The 21,488-nt window shown below is 35.8% G+C and overlaps 1 protein-coding gene across 1 annotated transcript; it reads left to right on the top strand.

Annotated features, from left to right (window-relative positions):
- The first annotated feature begins 1,145 nt into the window (after nucleotides 1-1,145).
- Nucleotides 1,146-21,424, top strand: LOC306879271 (ubiquinol-cytochrome-c reductase complex assembly factor 1). Its single transcript, XM_079432077.1, has 9 exons — nucleotides 1,146-1,371; nucleotides 1,798-1,908; nucleotides 2,957-3,064; nucleotides 4,162-4,234; nucleotides 4,578-4,635; nucleotides 5,896-6,004; nucleotides 15,497-15,574; nucleotides 15,703-15,816; nucleotides 20,500-21,424. The coding sequence occupies exons 1-9, from the start codon at nucleotides 1,297-1,299 to the stop codon at nucleotides 20,632-20,634; spliced, it is 861 nt and encodes a 286-aa protein (XP_079288203.1). The 5' UTR covers nucleotides 1,146-1,296; the 3' UTR covers nucleotides 20,635-21,424.
- The last annotated feature ends 64 nt before the right edge of the window (nucleotides 21,425-21,488 follow it).

The following is a 21,488-nucleotide window of genomic DNA, read 5'->3' as shown; positions in this document are numbered from 1 at the left end:
TAAAATATTAATGTAAAAATGGAACAGCATGCTTATTCTGACATGTACTTATAAAAATATATAAAAGAAAAAAATATCATACAATTGTTTTACAGTTAATTAGTTTATGAGGGCTGAACTGTGATCTGTAAATAGAGTTTTATAATGTCATCTAATGATTATTGTTCTAAATATCCTAACAAGATTTTTTGGTATACAAACTATTGTTACACTGAATTGAATTTTAGCGGATGTCTTCAGTAAATCATGGTAAAAATGTATGATAGTCATTAGTTTTTACAAAATTAAAAAGAACATATGCTAATGTATATTTTTTAAAAAGTAAAGCTGTATTACATTTTTATTGTTTTGATGCTTGAAACCCCCTTTCATCTTTGACACATATATGTAAAAAATAAATAAATAAATAAACTGAGAGCTGCATTTTGTAAAATGTCAAAAAAAAATGTTTTCATTACATAATTTATGTACTTATTATAATAAGTATAGCTACAATAGTAGATGGCCTACGGCACAAAAATACCAATAAGTACCATGGAACTACAAGATATTTTGGACATGTACCATGGTAATATTATAGTATTCCTTTAACAAAAATGTAAAAAAAAAAAAAAAAAGGCAAATTCTGTCATCATTTACTCACTCTCAAACTAATGCAAACCTGTGTGAATTTCTTTCTTCTGGTGAACACAAAAGAAAATATTCTCTCACTAGATGCATTTTGAGTAAATGATGACAGAATTTTCATTTTTGTGTTAAGTATGTGGTACTGGCACAGTACTTTTGTAAGTGTAGTTAGCTGGTCTACTCTAAAACATGATCAAAGTATTTGTTACCTGTTGTGACTTTTTACCAAGGAAGGACGGTCCAGTCACAAAGCAGTGAAAATGCAAAACTAAATTAATATATTGAATTCTCAGGGGCAAGACTAGAAGAGAGAAACATAAATATGGCAAAGCAATAATATATGCTTACTTTCCCTGCGTCCCAATGTGCATACTATCCACCCTATCTGCCCTAAATAGCATTGAAAAGTACTAATAGAATTTAGGATGGATAGTATGCACATTGGGACGCAGGCTTTGTGAGAAGCCTATAATACAGTATATAATCTATATATTAGCGGAACTATATTCCACAGCTCTGATTTCCACACGGACCACTTTAAGCACAGAGTCTTTGACATTGCTGTAGAGGGGGAGGGACAAAAACAAACAGTTCCAAAACGTGTTAGAAAGTAACAATTCCTGCTTTATAGTTACAGTAACATTCCATTATTGTAACTTTAGCGGAATCATGTATCGGCGACCGCTGCAGTCCGCCGTTAGACAGTTAATAAACGCTTCAGCTTCGAGAGCTGTCCTCGGAAAGGTAATTTATAGATATTTAAGAATAATAAAAAAAAGGCAGTTAAACATCACTTAAGCACTTTATATTTGGGTCCTTTAAGTATTTGTTCTCGTTTACGTTCTAAAACTGACATTGTAATGTTATTTGGAGTTATTATTTGTCATCTTACCTAACCTGTACTTCTACACCAGGTGACATTATGCATAAATATAGAAAATGTAGAGTGGCAAATATGTGTATGTATGTATGTATATATATAATGCATTTAAGTGCATCTTTTTTATCATTGTTGTTATTAGCAGTGCATTGTGCCATAATTCAATCAAACTTGATTCATAAACTTGTGTGTAATATTGTGGTTTATAACATTAATTCATTAGTCAAAACCCCCTATTTCTTTCAAACTAGATTGGAAAGCAGTTGTCAGATTTGATATTTTCTTCCCAGGCCATTGAACAAGATGCGTGTCAGTCCAGGGCTTTGGTGGCTTGCCGGATGACAGCGGATGCGGGCGTCCCCAATCACTCACAATACCGAGCTCTTCACAGCACAAGAGAGGTGGGTGATGCTTTTTCTGATCTTGGTTTCCATTTGTCTCTAAGGAATCCTGTCTTAAAGAGTTAGTTCACCCAAAAATGAAAATTCTGTCATTAATTACTCACCCTCATGTCGTTTCAAACCCATGAGACCTCCGCTGTTATTCGGCAAGTTATTCTTTGTATTTATTTGCATTTATTATGTGCAATGTATTGTATATATTGTAAATTTGCCACAGTATTTGTTAACATTAATACAATACAACTGTTCATTGTTGGTTAATTTTAGTTTAGCGTCATGTTATATTAACGGATACAGCTTTTGAATTTAAAAATGTATTTTTAAATGTTGAAATTGTAACATGAGCTAAGATAATAATAGAGGTATTTTTATTGTTAGTTCATGTTAACTAATATAGGCCTAGTTAAATAATATTATCAAATGAAACTTACTCTGAAGTGTTGTTTTAGTTTTAAATAAATTTATGTAGCGACAAAGTTGATATTTTTCTACATAGCTAATTTCATTTCTGATTCTGAAATTCAAAAAGTCTAAAGACCTTGAGAAACATATTCTCATTTCCTCCCCCTACGACCCCAAAGGGCAAGTGCTGATTATAGTCTGCTAAACTTCTTCTAGTCAGTATTCCTAATCACTGCAGTAAAACATAAAATCCCGGTGAGAAATCCATTGGGAAGGTTTTATTGCATCCATAGTGGTGGTTTGAGGGAACATTTTCACTGCAGTGACTCCATAAAGTGTGCCCAGGTTGAGCTGGAAATTATTGTAAAATGCTGATCTTTAACAGGAATAGCTGATAGATTTGACATTTTAATGGCCGTTTGTCAATATTAAAGACCAAAAGCCTAAGAGATCCTTCAAAATGCATCTTGTAACTGAGAGAGTATTTCCCAAACGCATTTAGCTTTTTATTAGCATGCCAGTGAGTTTGTGACCTGCTGCTTTCATCGACTTATTGTTTATATGCACTGTCTTTGTACACCCATGTGTTTATGCCAGTGTTTTATATAGCTCTAATGCCAGATATGTTTCCATATTCTGTTACAAGCTGCATACTGTTAAAGAGACCCCACAGACTACGGATGAAGAGGTGGGGGCCTTCACCAAACTGATTGAGGCCATGGGCTTCACCGGACCCCTCAAATACAATAAATGGGTAAAGAAACAACCTCTAAATCTAGTGTAACTAAACCATTTTCTTTTAAATGGTGCCCTTTTTATATTGATGCCACCCATTTCTCACAATTTGTCATAAAAACTGACACATTTTTGGGTTATTTTTCATGCCAAAACCAAATATGTTTTTGCTTAAATATTATTTTTTTTTGCCTAAATATATGAATATTTTTTTGCATTTAACCACCTTTATTTTTATAATTACGTTCATTATTAATTCTTATTATTCTCATTACTGCAGTGCAAAAAAAAATGGTTTGTGTTACTGTAATGTGGAAAAAAAAATAGATATTTAATTGAAATATTGTGGTTGATTCAATTATAAAGTATTTATACGCTAATATAATAAAATGTATTATTTTACTCCAGTAATGAGAACATAGCGAGAGTCACCTTTGAGAATAATGATTTGTATAAAAATATTCAAACATGTCCAGACACATTGCATTACAGAGAATTTGGTTGGACGTTTTGCTTAATTATCATAAAAATGTGACTGGAAAAAAACTAGAATAGTCCTTAAAAATAGGATTTTTTTTATTAATAGATCTAAAAAATATGCTTATTTTTATGCTATATAGGAGATTAAAAAACATTTTATTTGTATTCATGTATTTATTTATTTTTAATTTTGGGGTGAAATATGAACGTCTTGAAAATCCTCAACCAGATTTTTTGCATCTACAATTTAATTTAGTAGTTTACTGGCGCTGTCTTAGGTTGAATCTCCAGCCTCCACACCCCTCAAACAACTCGACTTTGAAGTAGACAGTCACGTTTTGGTGCTGGGATGATGACTTCATCTCGTACCGCTACCTGTTTTGTGTTTTCAAAAGCAGGGGCCACACTTTGTGAAATCCGAGATGACCTTCCATGCTAGAGTCATCAGCATCACATGGCTGTCTAAAACTTCAGCATGTCTGCTTCATTTTGGGGCACATGTTTGGCTCGGTAGACTGGACTGAAAATGTGAACACTGCCGTGTCGTGGCCAATTTCATCAGTTTCTGCTTTTGATCACACCGGATTGAGTGGCTTTTTGATCATGTGTGTCACAAATGTCTCTCTTCTTTTGCAGAAAATTAAGATAGCTGCCCTGCGCATGTACACATGCTGTGTAGAAAGAATCAACTATGACGAGTTTTTTGAAAGTAAGTATTTTTGGTCCTGAATCTTTTTGTTTTATACACTCAGACCGTATTATGGCCTTATGAGTCTTATGTCATGCTCATTTAAATTTTCTGAAGATCTCCTAAACACCCCTCACTTTATCCGAAACGCTGAAATGAGCGTAAAGGGACCTTTTCAGCAGCACCTGAAAGATTTATATGGCACTTTACAGCTGTGTTATGTTGTTTTCTTTAGCTGAGGAAAAAACAGGTGTAAACCCAATAGCGGTTTTGGAATCGGAGCCCAAGTTTGCATTGGTTTGGCTACATGTTGTGTTTTCTCGTTCTCTCTTATGATGTCCTGCACTCCCTCTCTTTCTCCCAGAGTGCTCTCTCCCCGACACGCTCAACTCCTGGTTCTTGGTGGCACAGCTCCACGTTTGGTGAGTTTTTGGATGCAGTTTTGCTACATTGTGTCATGCAAATTCTAAATCCTGTATTGGTTATTCATGTAAAGCATTGAGTTGATTAATATTCATCTTCTAAGTGGATTGCAACTGGTGTTTTAATAGACCTATTCATTCTGAAGAGTGCAATGATTTTCTTTGATATTTAGTAACAACAAAGCAAACAAATCAACTCTTGGACATTTTTTCTACAGAGATTGCAGTAAATTTTAAACACTCGTTCTGGTTTTAAAACAGTTTTTTTTTTTTCAATTTTTATTTTTCCCATTCCCGTAGAAGTAGTGTAGATTTTATAAATATTTCTCAAGAATTTTTTATATCATTGTTCGTTTGTTTAAAAATTTTCCATATCCAGATTTCTTTGGACTTTCTTTACTGTTTTGGCTTATTTAATTAGTGATCTAGAACTGTAGATGTAAAAATATATATATATATTTCTTAATAATTTTGGGTCATTCTACATTTGTTTAAACTTTTTCCAAAATCCAAAAACTTTATTTCAAAAATTAATTAATTTGAAATGTAAATTTCAAATTCATTGTGGACATTACTGCAAATGTCATTATTTAATTAAGCATTTGATTAATACTTCTTAAAATCATATGTAAAATTTAAATCAAATATTGAATCCAATATGGATGTTGCTACAAATGTAGTATTTAATTAATCTTTTAATTTAATCATCATCCTCACCAAAGTCACCTACGCCAATGCACAGGTGTTTAGGATTGGCTGATCTTATGAAAAAAATAGTGAATATGTGATATCGTCAGAATTAGATTTATGATTAATGGTGGCGGTTTGGTGCCAATGCTCTGTACACTTCCAGCTAAAGGTACATAGCGTTTGTGCGTGCAGCCATGCATCTGCATGATGACCAACTGTGTTTGTGCAGAGAAAACTCACCGTCATTCATTCATATACACACACCCTCACACCTTCTTATCACCTACAGTATTTGTAAAGAAGTAGTTTGTAAATGTAAAAATGGAGGGGAAACAATGCCATGTGACAGTGTTTGTGAAAAAAAAAAAATTGATTTGTCCCTCAAATTGTAAAAAAGAGATTTATGGTAATCAGCAGCAGGCCAAAGATGCTGTCTTTTTTAACCCAGACTGTTCCTTTACGTGAGTGCGTTTTCTGGCTGATCTCTTAAGTTTCCTGGTTACGCTGATCCTGACAGAGCACTCCACTTGTCAGGCTGTCTTGAGTCAGCGCTCTGCTCTGCTCTGACAGGATGTGTCTTGTCCGGATGCGGCAGGAAGGCAGAGCTGGGAAGTACATGTGCCGTTACATCGTCCACTCCATGTGGGAGGATGTGGAGCAGAGGAGCAAGATTATGGGAGTAAGTAGATGTTTTTTTGATTCAAGTGCCTCTTTTGAAACACCTTGCCATTAGTATTTTGTGTTTTGCCATCCACAATAATGATAGTATATCATCTAGTCTATAAATGCATCAGTCATTCATTCATTCATTCATCTGTCAGCTTGATATTTGGCCATTTTGAGATCTTAGCTGACTGATAACCATGGTGTCAATTTGCAATGTCTTATCAATAGAGCTCAAACATTTTGATGTATTTTTAAATATTTTTTAAATAAAAAACAGTTAATAATAAAATATTTCACAATGTTACTGTTTTTGATCACAACCTTGGTGAGCATAAGACAATAAGAGACTTCTTTCAAAAACATAAAAGAAGTTACCAACCCAATATAAAATATATATTTTATACAGTGGTGGCCAAAAGTATTAGAGCACTAGTATTTTCACCAGCTAAAAATGGTTTTAAGTCAGTTATTTCTATCTTTTGCTGTTGTGTGTCAGTAGGAAATATCAGTTTACATTTCCAAACATATATTTTGCCATTAATTGTAATAATCCAGTGAGATTTTTGTCTGCCAACATCCAGTGCTCCACACAGAGATCTGATCTGATCATCATCCAGTCTGTCTGGAATGACATGAAGAAACTGAGACGGACTAAATCCAATAGAACTGTGGCAACATCTCCAAGATGCTTCAAGAAACCTACCTGCAAAGATACCTGAAAAACTGCGCAAGTGCACCGAGGGCAAAAGCTGCTTTAAATGTAAAGGATGCTCACACCAAATGTTGATGATTTAATTTACTTAATAGAAGTTATTTGATAAAGAAATTCTATTTATGACATTATTGACAGTATCCTCATTTTACAGCATTTTTACACAAGTGCCTAAAACTTTTAACAGTACTGTAGCTTTGCAGGTAGGTTTCTTAAAGCGTCTTGGAGACGTTGCCACAGTTCTTCTGGATTCAGACTGTCTCAGTTTGTTCTGTTTCTTCATGTCATTCCAGACAGACTGGATGATGATCGGACTTTCTGAGCTAAATGTGTTACAAAAAGACATTTTATATGATAAAACAATAGGCATACGGTTGAAAATGAAGATTAAAATTAGTGTGATGTACTTTTGTGGTTGTGGAACATGTTTGTTGTTTATAAATGCATTCCTGTGTTTACCATAAACTGACTTCTCGACCATTTGGTAGAGGATAATTCCAGGAGAGAAGCTGCAGGGTTAGAGGTCTTCTCGGGTCCTAAAATCTGTACCTAACCCAAATCGACCCGAATCACTTCCCTCCCTGAACCCAGCGTGCATAAATAATTTTTTTTTTTTAAAGAAAAACCAGACCCGATGAAATTAGACCTGAGTCTGACTCGAACTGACTCCATTTAATTTATAACCCGACTGGACCTGAATGTAAACAGTGCAAATCCCGGTGTCCTACTGACTGATTTGGCCGCTGCTCTATTACTTTCATTTCATTATTAGTATTACTGTTACCTGCCTGATGGATACAAGTTCAGCTTTCAGTTGTGACCAGTGGATTGGAAAAATACACATAACAGCTCGATAAAAATGAAATCGATAGCCTAATGCTAGTGTTGTCTGCAACACTATTTACCTCATCTCCGGCGAAGAAGTTTGGGTCTTATCGGGTCTATTTGGAAAAAACACATTTATTTTAAACTACCAGAGACCCAAGGTTTTCGGATCCAAGTGGACCCGTGAAAACCTCTGCATGGTCTGTTAAAAAGATGATTCTTTCTATTATTGTCCCAACTAAATAATGATGAGGACTTTGTGCAACATGATGAAGTACACTTGTGTGAACATGAGGAGAACTGACTTCATTCATCCACTAAAAATCATCAAAAAATGACAAAGAAAACTATGTTTGGGAAGAGAAAAGATCCTGCGTCATTCATTTCTAGATGCCAGTTGATTTGAGATATCTGACATTCAGACATTTTTAAGTGTTCAAGTAATGTTTAAGATCACAGCCTATCAGTCTCATGAATCAAGCACTAAGTACTTTCTGCTTTTTATACAACAGATAGTTTGTCCGCCAAATGTTGTAGCATGTGAAATGACTTATGATCAGGTCTGTTATTTAGATATGTTGAAAAATGGTGAAATACAGTAAAATACTGCCCCCCCCCCCCCCCACACACACACACTCACTCTTAGCTTTTAGGATGTAATTACTATGCTCTACAGACTGTGGAGGCATTTGGAGCCAATCGCTGTCCAGCGGAGTAGCAAAAGGTGTTTAAATCTCTGCGAGGTCAGTAAACATGACATGCTTCTGCTGTGCAGAGAGTGCGCATATATATGTGTGTGTGTTTGAGAGGAAGCCAACGCAAGGCGCCTTAGGGGAACTGCTGTCAGAAAGGGTGGGAACAAGACTTCAGCCCAGCTGTGAAAACAGAAATCTCTCTCTCTTTCCCCACACCTCTCTTTGTTGACGTCCCCCCATCTCTTCTACCTTCCGTCTTCATCTTAATAATAGGACTGAATTAGTTATGCTTTAAGAACAAGCTCAACTCGTTCCAGATCTGTGCATGTCAAATATATATAGCACATAACATATAGCAGTGTATTGCATAACACTGTGAACTAGTTAACATGAACCAGATCATACCAGCGGAGGCTAATCCGTCACCACGACCTTATGGATATGCCAGAGCATGCGAAGGCTGGATGCGAGCCAGCCGTCGACAGATTTCTTTTGACTGTCAGTTAAGAGTATTAGCAGTTTTGAGTCGTCGAGTAGTTTATTTGACCACATTGGAAAAATTAAAATTCTGAAATCATATTAAAAAAATTATACTTAATGGACGACATGCTCAGGCAACTAATTAACAAGTTGATTTTGTAAATATGCAGTCAATACAAGATGATAAACATGTACATCTGTGCATCTGTATTTATAACTACTTCTTGTCCATCTGTGAAACTGTCAGCATGTACAGTCTGTTTGTCTTAAAGCAGTGTTTCCCAACCCTGGTCCTGGTGTGCCAGAAGTACATTGCATATTTTGTATGCCTCTCTAATCAAGCACACCTGATTCAACTCAACAGCTCCTTAGTAGCCACTCCAAGACCTGAAATGGATGTGTCAGATTAGGAAGACATCCAAAATGCGTATCGTTAGGGGTTTAGGACGCCCTGTTTTAAATCAATAGTTCACTAAAATATGAAAATGTTCATCATTTATGTCATTCCAAACCAGTTTGACTATAATTCTTCTGTGAAACACAAAAGTAAAATATTTTTTTTATTGATGTGCTGGTTGGATTCTCCCTACAATTACATTGAACTTTCACTGGGGACTTAAGTTTAAAGGGGTCATATGATGCTTTTTTTGAAGATCATTATTTTGTGTATTTGGTGTAACAGGATATGTTGACATGCTTTAATGTTCAAAAAATTCATTATTTTTCAAATACTGTGCATTATTGTAGGTCCTCTATGCCCCGCCTCTTTCAAACGTGTCATTTTCTACAAAGTCCCTCCTTCCGACAAGCGCAGTCTGCTCTGATTGGCCAACTGGCACAGTGCATTGTGATTGGCCAAACACCACAAGCTCTTGTCGGAAATGTAATGCCCCTTTCCATAATCGTGAGCTTCAGCTTTCAAAATAAATGTAAAGACCGTTAATAATGTCCATAGTTTTACCATCAGTTCAAGCCTGAGAGGGGAACAGAGTCGCGTGACAGACACAGTGGTGATGCTCGTATGTATTTGCACACAAGCCGCGATTAAGATAGCTGATGTGCTGTGATGTGACCCTCTCTCTCTCACACACACACACACACACACACACACGATGCGCAAAACTCTGCACTTGAACAGTCAATAGCAAATACTTAAACTAATAACAAAATTTACTCGCAGTCACTGATTCAGAAGTGCCAGATTGTCATAGCAAAGTCAGAATTACCTCCTCTCCTAGGTTCACGAAACAGTCGTCCATAAAATGCGCTGTGATAGCATCTGGGTTGTGCTGTTCTGTTGTAAGTAATCTTAATGATTCCTAAATACATCTACTTTCGGAAGGTCAAATAAAGTGCTTTGGCTTTCACCTAGAAACTCCCAGCGGCTCCCTGTCCCTGGCTGCATCAACACTACTGCGGTTACTGAAACCATGCCTTCTCTCTTTGCGTGAACATTTGGGCAGCATTACGCAAATATTTCCACATCGTTACGTAGACATGTGGCATGAGTCTTCTCTTTTATAAAGAATATCTCTTTGGTTTTGAGACTTTAGTCTTTGCAATTTCAGGGATCTTATCTCTATGCACAATCAGCTTGTAACTCTCCAAAGAGAAAGGAAAACTTGAAATCGCATTATATGACCCCTTTAAGTATCAAGAAAGATGCAAAAGTTCGATGAAAGAACCATTAAGTAGAAATGAGTGAGTAAATGATGTCCCTTTTTGTGTCATACTACCTTGAGCTAGGTTTAATAACTGACCTCAACCTTGGTTAAGTATAGCGTGAAAAGACATTTTAATGTGATTGACCTCTCTTCCCATCTCACTGAGCAAAAAGCCTTAATGAGACTTGTGTGAGAGAAAGATGGTAAGCACTGGAGTAAAATAAGTGCACTTAAAAACACTTTAAATGTCCGCATTTGTGTGTGTGTGTGTGTATTTAATGAACTCGGCACCTCTCTTATGCCATGCTGTGCAATGACTTTTTCCATAATGTCACTTTTCCCCCTCTCCCAGAGCCCATAAATCAAAAATCTCCATTTTCTCACGAGGACTCTTAATATAATCCTCTCATTTTTCAGGTGCTCTTTTCAGCCAGTAAGACTTTACAAGCTTATTATCAATTTAACATTGGAATTGCAGTGAGTATATTAATAATAAGGCTAAAATTTAAGGCCAGATGAAATTTGGGCTCCTAAAGTTGCCCTCTTGCAAGGAATGTCAAACTCATTTTATGTCATGGACCAAAATGGCACTTTATGCATGGTTTTTTTTGTTGTGTTTTTTTTGTAAAACTCTGTGTACCCATGTAGAGACCATAAACGTGTTGTTCTGATTTATAGGTAAACTGAAAAGGAGCATATGGAATGTTCATCAGCATCCTTTAGATTTCATATACATAGAATTCTATAACAGAGATTCTATTAAATATTTTCAATGTTTAAATATTAGACTCCTTATGAGCTCTGGGAGTTCATGGGTATTTATTTTCTTTTAAATTATTTTTTTAATAGAAATGTACTGACATTTTTTGACACACATGACCTAATTTCCTCCTATTGGCCCGTTTATGTATATATTCCTATAGTTGCAATTAGCTTATAAACACACGCTTAAACATGTTCATTCATCAGTTATGTCCAGCTCTCCTGATCAGAACTCATTCATTTATTATATGAAATTAAATGTGTGTGAAATGGAAAAGGCGTTTGACTTTTGACTCGTCACTTTGCCCAGCGGCTCGCTTCCATCACGTGTATGAAGTTGCCCTCAGTTTTTCGGAGCGTGTATGTTGGTTCGACATGATTTTCAATGAGATGTGAGTGGGGTCGTGTCGTGGCACACGTTTTGGCTGCAGGTACATTCGGGACCGAAGACATTTGACCTCTCAGTCCTGGCAGCGGCCATCGAGTGGCACCGTAGAAAAGTGACCTCATTTTCCATCCCAGTCTTTCTTTTTCTTGTGTTCTCTTAGGTTAGGTCTTTTAAGCAGAGAAAATTTGCTAACATTACAAATTCATTAACAACATGGCAACGTTTTTTGCTTGTATTTTTAGTTATACAGTTAAATTAAATTAAATTAAAAACTTGGTAACTTGTTAACTAAGCATCATTTTATTGATTACTTGTCGATTCTTTTTCAGCAATAGCTTGCCGGTTTAATTGGTCCATTATCCGTATCCACATAACTGCATATTAAACATCAAATATATTCTGATTGACTGTTTTTATGTTATGTTGTGCAGTCATTTCATGTTCAGTATGGCTAGACAAATAACTTGACTCTTTATTTATTCAGTTATTTTGATCCTTTTATTTTATGTCGTGCCTAAACAAATAAAATATTAATATTTATAGATGGATGCTATTTATTTTTTACTATTTAGATTTACTGTTAGAATTACTACATACTTAATGCCTTGCAGTGACTAATTTGGCTAAATGGCCTTACTTTATTTAGCCGGAAAAAAGTTTTCATCTTTGAAAAATATAATTATTGCAATATACAATTACATGCAATATAATTTATTATTTTTTTTAATTCAAGGAAAGTTTGTATAATATTACATTACCTATTGCACTTAATGTTTAGGGTTATTCCATTATCACTTCATGTAATAACTTAAAAGTACAGTTTGCTAAAAATAAAAATTATATTATTTACTCACCCTAATGTCGTTTAAAATCTGTATGACTTTCTTGTGTGAAAATGTTTTGAAAAATGTCTGAGTTTTTGTTCATGCATTAAAAGCAAATGGGATCCAATGTTGTTCAGACCCCAGCGTTCCTCAAAATGCCATCTTTTATGTTCCATAGAAAGTCAAACAGGTTTGGAATGACAAGAGGGTGAATAAACTATGACAGAATTGTCATTTTGGTTGAAGTATTCCTTTAAGTTACTATATAATGAATTGATAATGGAATAACCCTGAATATAAACAGCTTGTATTCGCTGGGAACACCGGCTCTGTGAAGATGGGAACATGTGCGCACACTTTGACCTGATGTGGAAGTCTGTTTTCACAGGTCAGAAGTGAGGAGGTATTTCCCTTTGTGCCCGACCCAAATGCGTTATTTTTAAGCTGTGAAAAATCGTGTGTAAACGGAGTGTAATCAGCACATCTGGCAGGTCTGTAACAGGTCCGTCCTGTTAGATCGGGATACAGTTACAGCGCTGGAAATGGAAGGACCCCCACTCACTCAATCCTCACTACGGTTAGGTTACTTCACCTAATTGTGCTAAAATACTTGTCATTTGTGCCATGTTAGACCAGCCCCCCTTGAACTTTACCTCTACACACTCACGAGTGTGCCAGGGTGTGTGTGTGTGATTTAGGAGTTTTTCTAAGCCATAGTAATAACAGTGAAGTGAGATATGACACTAATTTGGTGGTATGGGGCGAGATTCTGCTTCTCAAGCAAGTTTTTGGTCTCTTGCCCTGATTAGTGTGAGGGATTAAATATCGCAGCCTGGTCTTACCGACCTACGTCTCAACACGGGAAAGGAGGATGAAGGGACGAAGATGGATGAAAGGGAGGGGAGATCTGGGTGGACACTGGGAGGGAAACATTTAAGACAGGAAGCAAGTGAAAGGAGAGGAAAACAGTGAAGTATGTAAACCTTACTGTGCATTACTGTAGTGGTTACAAACATCTTTACTCGAGCATTGATCCATTGGCAGTGGTTAACATAAAACAGGGCTGGAAGTTGACTCTAAAAAGAATCTATTCTCTGTTTTACATTGACATATATCAAACTGAACTTAATCAACATCAAACTAAATGGAGCTAAAATTACACTATTTTTTCCTCTGGAAAGCTGTTTAACAGATAAAATTGAAGTCATTTCATAATTGAATTTTGCAACATTACCACTTGTTGAACTGAATTGAATCAACAGTAAACTAAATTGAGCTGAATAATAACACTGTTGTCTTCTATAGAGCTGCTTATAGCTGACTTGAATTTGTTTCATAAATGATGAACTTTTCATCATCGACACTGTAATTGAACTGAACTGAATCAACATTGAACTCAATTGAGCTGATCAATGACACTATTGCCTTCTGTAGAGATTCATAAGTTAAAATCCAAGTCATTTCATAACTGACTAAGTTGTTTCATAATTGAATTTTGCTGCATTGTTTTCCTGTTTATTACTGTGAAGCAGCTTTCAAACTATTTGTATTATATAAAGCATTATTTAAATAAATGTGAATTAACTTTTCCATTAATTCGTTTGGTGACCAGTAATAGGCAAATGGTGATTGTCCTTTTGAGTATTTCAGTAGAAATAGTCATTTGGAGCAATTGACTTGTTCGTTAATTCATTTGGTGACCAGTAGTTGTAGTCATTCACTCATATTTGTTCAGTTGAATAAAATGATTTGTAGCGTTCTGTGAAAGCAAAAGAGAATTGCTCAGAATGAATGTTCACATATTTGCGTCGAATGTTTGGAGCTGTGGGCAGGAACACAAAGGAGAGCGAGCGTGCAGAGAAGACGGGGCGGGTAGAAGAGCTGAAGCACAGCCAGATGAGTTTGATTATTTGCAGGTCTGCGTAATTATGCACAGGTGCTTTTCTGCCCCGTGCGCACACGAACACACACACGCTGTGACCCGACGTACTCCTAGCATGCAGAAAACCAGACATACAAGACTTAAGAATAAACACCTTTGTTTTGAAAATCTCCCGACCCCAAACCTCCCAAGGGTTGGTGTCTGTGGCCGTTGTGCATATGTGTGTTTATATTCATATGGAGTGAAGCACCTGGGCCGGCTCCTCGCTTCAGATCCAGTCTTGCTTTTGTTTTCGAGGTTAAGATTGTTGCGTTATCGTCCACATGTTTGATATTTAATGCCAAGGACTATTCCAGCTCTGACTAAATGCATAACTGTGACCTCAGTATTAGGCAGAGACTCAATCGCTCTATCACCTGTTTGCATCTAAATTATGTTTTACAAATTAAACAAAAGTCATGGTGTGAGAATCTGAGAATCTCCTCTTTTTTTTTTTTTTTTTTTTTTGCTCATAGTATGATGATATTGTACTTTTCATGATCCAAAATGATCTGTTAATGGCTAATTTTTATTTTATTTTATATTTTCGATCTGTGACTAGTTATGGCAAATTAGTCTGAATATTTAGTTGTGTTTTTATTATCTAATTGATGGCAAACAAAAGTCACAGTGAAGAATCTCAACTCTTGGTATGATATGATTGTACATTTCAGTGGCTGTTTTTAAAGTCCAAAATGATCTGTTAATGGCTAATTTATTATTTTTGTAAGTTATTGTTATTTTAGTTTTATTTATCTAGTTCTATTCCTTTTTATATTAGAATTATTTAACTTCATCAACAGAATTATTGGCCAGTGCCCATAATATCAACATCAGGAAGTTGTGTGATTAATCATCCTGACAATATTTCAGTTGGATACTAATTGTCCAAACTGGTGTAAATGGTGTGTTTTACTTCATTTCTTTTCACTTGACCTTGATGCTTTAAAAAGCTAAACAAAAGTCCCAGTGAAAAATCTCTTCTTATTTTAGGATAAATGTGATGTGATTGTATTTTTCAGTAGTTTCATGGTTCAAAATTATCTGATAGTAGCTTCATTAATGACTAATACAATTTAATTTGATTAAATTTAAATTTTTGGTTTAGTTCAATTGTATTTTTAGTTTTATTATTATTTTTTAGTTTCCTTTAAGGTCACATGTGTCACATATTATGGTGAAGTGGTCTGAATATTGTTTTTTAATTCATTGTTTCACATGACCTTTTCCATAGATTGATGCCATTCAACGAAAGGAGAGCATGAAGGTGATGACGGAGACGTTTTATGCTGCGCTTTTTGGTTATGATGAGGTAAGCGGTTAAGCCCAAAGTTGTTGACTATTATCAGTACTAGTTTTGCATATCATAACAGTCAATCAAGCACTGTCAAGAGTTAACAGTAAGTTTGGCATTTCATGTTTCTCTTCTGTATGTTTTAGGGAATTCTGTCAGACGATTGCATTCTTGCGGCGGCGCTCTGGAGAAACATGTTCAACAGACAGTGTGAAGACCCCAGACAGCTCGAGCTGATGGTCGAATACGTCCGCAAACAGGTCAGCGTGTGTGTGTGTGTGTGTGTGTGTGTGTGTGGATGGTCAGAGGCCAGTTCTCTACTCCTGTGCAAACAGAGACGTGTGTGTATATACAGCTCTGACTTCCTCACACATATAAACACATTGGAGTGCTGCACATCACCCACTCCGTCACTCAAATCAACTGGCACTGTGTTTAGCAAGAAAACGCCCCCCAACTCCACCCCATAATGTGACATTCATTGGGTTCAGCATTTACTGTGTGTTTGTGGAGAGCTTTCCCTTCCCTTTCACCCCTTCATGAGCCCCTCTTCAGCCTCAACAACATCCATGCTAGAGCTGCACAATTCGAATCCGAATCAGAATGAGCTTTATTGCCAGGTATGTTTACACATACGAGGAATCTGTTTTCGTGACAGAAGCTTCCACAGTGCAACAGAATGACACGGATAATAAAAGAATGAAAATAGAACAAGTAACTAAGGTATAACAATGTACAAATTAACAATTGTATGTACAGGTATATTAAAATAGACAGTTTTGTATGTACAGGTATATTATGTATTGGATGTACAGGTATATTAATGAAAAAATATAATCAAGATTTTGATTATCACTACTGCAATTAATTTTGGTCTACCGTTCACAACATGTTTTTTGGTGCAGCGTTAAAATTATGCCCGAGGGTTGGTACAGATTTCCTGATTCAGATTCATGTCTTCTTGTATTCTGAATAGCTTCTAATTCATTTGGGTATATTTCAGTTATAAAGTCTGAGGAAGGGATGGAAGATTGTGTTTGAGTAATAATGAATATAAATATACTGTATATAATATAATATGTTTAGGTTAACTGGGTTCCAAAAAATACTGTAACCATGTGAATGAAAAGTGCTAAGATCCCATCACTCCAGATGCAATGTGAAAGCAAAGTTAACTTTTTATTTAAAAAAAAAATTAAATACTCCTTTCACTTTTGGTTTACGTGAGAGTGATTTATATTGAGTAAGGACACATTAAATTGATCCAAAGTGACAGTAAAGACATTTATAATGTTGCAAAAGATTTAAATTTCAAACAAATGCTGTTCTTTTGAACTTTCTCCTCATCAAAGAGTCCTGAAAGAAATGTATCAAGGTTTTCACAACAACATTAAGCAGCACAACTGTTTTCAACATTGATAATAATAATTCATGTTTCTTGAGCAGCAACAGTTTATTTTGACAGTGAAGACTGGATTTATGAACGCTGCAATTTTGATCAGATAAATGCAGTTTCAGTGAACGTGAAAGACACTTTCAAAAACATTAAAAACTCTTACCTACCCAAAACTTTTGAAAGATAGTTTATGTAATGAATATATATATATATATATATATCAAATTGCACAGAATTTGTCCAAAACAAATTGCCATATGATTTTTTTTATTTTGTTTTTTTTTGTTTTTATTGCACAGCCCAACTTCTGTCTCCTACACAATTACTAGTTCCAAATCCTTTTGTAATTCCGGCGTTTGTGAAATTTATACAGTTTCTGATTCTGTGTCACATTCATAGACAAGCTCACTCATTGGCGTGAATCTCTTGAGAGATTCCTCCAGCGCACACCTTACCCTCTGGCCAGAGTGGCGTGAGACGGATGTAAACACAAACAGGAACTGTTGATCTGCCAGTGTTGTCACGCCAACGTGTGTCAGTAATTTTGCTAACAATAAGCTTTTCCACCAAGACTTGAGATCTTGACCTGAAATAGAGCTGGTTGAACTGTTCGGGTTGTTTTAGGAAAAAGTGTTTCAGATGTTTCATGGGTAACAATGTTCAATGTTGTGAATGTTTTAGGTATCATAAACTTACAGTGTGTTTATTTCTTTTGTTATTTTTATTGTATTTTGTCTGTTTGGCAATGAGATTATTCATATATTGATTTTATTTTACATTTATTTATTTTATGTATTTATTTCAAATATTTAAATAGTGTTATTTCATTATATTTTGGGGATTATTTAATTTTGTGAAAATAAAAATATTTTTGTAAATTATTTTGAATATTAATATACTAATATTAAATGCACAGTTTTTTTTCTACTAGTGATGCTTGCCTTAGTGCAACGTTTCCCAGTCCCAGTCCTTGCACCCCCCTGCTCTGCATATTTTGTATATATCTCTTATCACGTACGACGTTCGTTCAATTCAGCTGTAAGTGCCCTGTGAAGTGGACATCACCAGATATTCTGCCATAATTCCAGTTCGAAGCGAGTGTATATGTTCCATTCAAATGAATACAACAACCTATTACTGTCATAGTAGGTGGTAAGTGCTTTGTTTTTAGTTATTTATTTATTTGCTGAATTGGCCTGTAATAAACAGGATGTTGTATAGTCTGATGGCCATTATCCCAAAATAAGACCTGACCCTGGTCTGGGTTTATTCTGTTATGACTTGCTGACAGTATGTTGTCTCTTACTTTTTTTTTCTGCTATAGCTCAGACTTCTGTCTTAGATTTCAAAAGTATTAAACAGTTTCATGTCTTCTACTGTATATTAAAATGTCAACCTTTAGAGTTTACTTTGTGACCTTTTCCCATTACCTTTATCTATCAGTGTATGAGTATTTGGAACAAAGTCCATCAAGACCCCATCAAGTGCTCTCATCATTCGACGTTGGTTCTCCATCACTGCCGAGGCCATGAGCTCATTACAGGTGCGGGCAGGAATTTATTACGAACGAGAGCATTTGCGAGAGGAGTGTGTTATACGCAGCGGCTGCGCAGGCATTCTGAGAAAAGAAAGAAAAACAACAAATAAGCGTCATCCAGCGGGCCCCGATTGTCAGGGGCCTGCTTAACTCAGGATGGAGCGAGAAGCAGAAGGAGAGCTGAAGCGAGTGAGAAGGTGAAAAGAAAAGAAAACAGTCACAGGTGCAGCACATGAAGCATGGCACCGACTGATGACACAGCGCAGAGAGGGACACCGTCGTCATGGCTGCAGTGGCCTCTCCTGACGAAGTGCGCCACTGCATCGTTATTCAACGCTAATTGCTCTCGACAAACACCCGCTAGCTCTGACATCATCGTGTGTGTGTTTGACTTTCTGTTTTTAAACTCCTGCTGCATTAAGAATGCTCCATTGGCTCATTTAAAATGTGGCAGCTTTTTTCCAAGCTGAGATGTGAGTTTGAGTTTGGAAATGAAACGGACGACATATTTCACCTCAAATAAGCAAATTGACTCCACCTCATGTCATTCCAAACCCCTGTGACTTCCTTTATTCTGTGAAATACAAAAGGAGATGGTTTGAAAAAGGTTCCTGACCTTTCATATACATTCATTGTGAAAATATACAGTGACCAGGTCTGTCCACTTCCAAAATTGACTTAAAAGCATCATCAAATATTCATTGGGGTCATGCAGTGCCATTGAATAGTTTGGAGTTGGTTTTTATGTCTCTTCTGCTCACCAAGGCTGCATTTATTTGATCAAAAATACAGTAAAAACAGTAATATTGTGAAATATTAATATACTTTTTTTTTATTTGAATATATTTTAGCCTGTATTTTATTCCTGTGATGCAAAGCTGAATTTTCAGCATCATTACTCCAGTCTTAAGTGTCACATGATCCTTCAGAAATCATTCTAATATACTGATTTGCTGCTCAAGAAACATTTCTGATTATTATTAATGTTGGAAATAGTAGTGTGCTGCTTCATATTTTTGTGGAAACCAAGATTTGTCCAGGAATAATAGTTTAAAAAACAGCATTTATTTGTCTTAAATGTCTTAACTCTCTTTTGATCAATTTAATGCATTCTTGTGTATTGAACGTATAATATCTTTAAATAAAATCATACCGAGCACACTTTTGAACAGCGGTGTATATCTGTGTGTTCAGCAGATGGCTCATCCAGTCAGATTTTATAGCTGAAACTGAGTTTTCATCGGTTTGTAATTAGTTCCCAGGACGATGTTCTGGTCTTGCGTTCATTAGCACAGCTGTCTTCACTGTAGCCCAGTTTAAATTAGTGCGCTTGTTTTAAACACTAGGAGGGGAATTCATTGAGTCTGTCTTTCTTTTTACAGCGCTGTTATTGAAATGATGTAAATTGAACCTGGATTCGTTCAGTCTCGTGTGAGGTTCAGCCTCTGCGTTTGGACCACGCTTGTATTTTGTGAATTCATTGTAGAGTTTACTGGGGCTAGTTGTCACAATTTACACTATAGTAAACTATAGTCATATCTTAAAGGCTTGGCAAAAAAAAGCTTTTGAACATTTTTATTTTTATTTCCCGGGTGAACAGATACACATGCACACTTGTGGCAAGTTTTCACGATGGGAAGCTGCTGTTTATTGCCACAGACTATAATGTTGTTTATTTTTTTAAGCACTACATCGTATAAAAAGACCTCTTCCAAAGCACATTTGGAATGCATTTTAATGGCTTTTACAGTGGAATATAAACCATGAAACAAATATGAAACAAAAAAATGGTCAAGAAAAAGCAAATCATTTTAATCATTTATTTTTATATAATTTTCCGTTTTCATTTCAATCTGAACGTTTTTGTAATTTTGTCAACTGCTTCAACCTGACATTTCTGAAAAAAAGAAATAGCCTTTATCCTGACAACACATTTGAAATATTTGGTCAGAATATACTGTGATGATTTAGCAGCCACAGATGATACAGATGTTCTTTTTCTCCACACAGATGCAGTTCATCGATGCTCTGGATGGGGAGGATCTGCTTTTAACAGGAGAAGTGAAATGGCGCCCCCTGGTGGAGGAAAACGCCCAGAGCATCCTGAAGGTTCCCAGCCCCACCTACAATGATGCTGGTCTCTGAGAGCCATCTCACTTATAGCTGCCAATCAGCAGACGAGCAGCCAATCAGGAAGCAGCACTCACCTGATTAGTCACACCCTCTTCCTTTATGTCTTTCCCTGACTCACTTTCCCTGGTGGCTTGTCAGTTTCCCTTGTCAACACATTGATATGAATACAACAAAAACACACATGTGCACACACACACACACACATTTATTGAGAGTATTAAGGACTCATCAGAAGGGTTTTGCACTCTCCTTTTCTAAACCTATAGAGAATTCTTGTATTTATATGTCTTTCCATATGGCTGCAATATTTAAAGGAATATTTCCTGGCTCTTTCACTGTACCTCTCCTCAGCGTTTACAGTGCAAATAGTTGTTGTTGTTTTTTATTTCGCTCTCAATGTGTTGGAGGAAGATGTTTCGAGTGTGTGTGTGAATGTGAGTGTATTTTCTATTTGTCAGGGTCGTCCACCAATAAAAGCATGTCTCCAGTAATGACTTCTTCTGACTTCACAGGAATCTCACTCTTTATGTCTATATCTGTTTCAGCTCAACCATTTATTGCTTTGATAAACGCTCAGGAATTTCTTTGTCTATCTATAAAGTGTATTGCTTACTGAGGTAATCTTCCAATAATACTAGTAGTAATAATAATAATAATAATAATTAGCAAAATGAAAATGAAGTCTATTTTAGAACCATATTGTTTTTGTTCACATTTGTTTACATAACTGTAACATTTTAGTTCTTAATTCCTATTATTTTTGAGGATTATCTTTACTGTAATAGTTATTTTGTGCTGAAGTAAAAAAAAAAAAAAAAATTTAAATGCTAAATTATTATTTTTTAATTCTATCAGTATAAACTATT

The sequence above is a fragment of the Barbus barbus genome, assembly GCF_936440315.1.
Source record: "Barbus barbus genome assembly, chromosome: 13".
NCBI lineage: Eukaryota > Metazoa > Chordata > Actinopteri > Cypriniformes > Cyprinidae > Barbus > Barbus barbus.
Note: the sequence above shows the minus strand (reverse complement) of the source record. Positions and strands in the feature narration are given on the sequence as shown.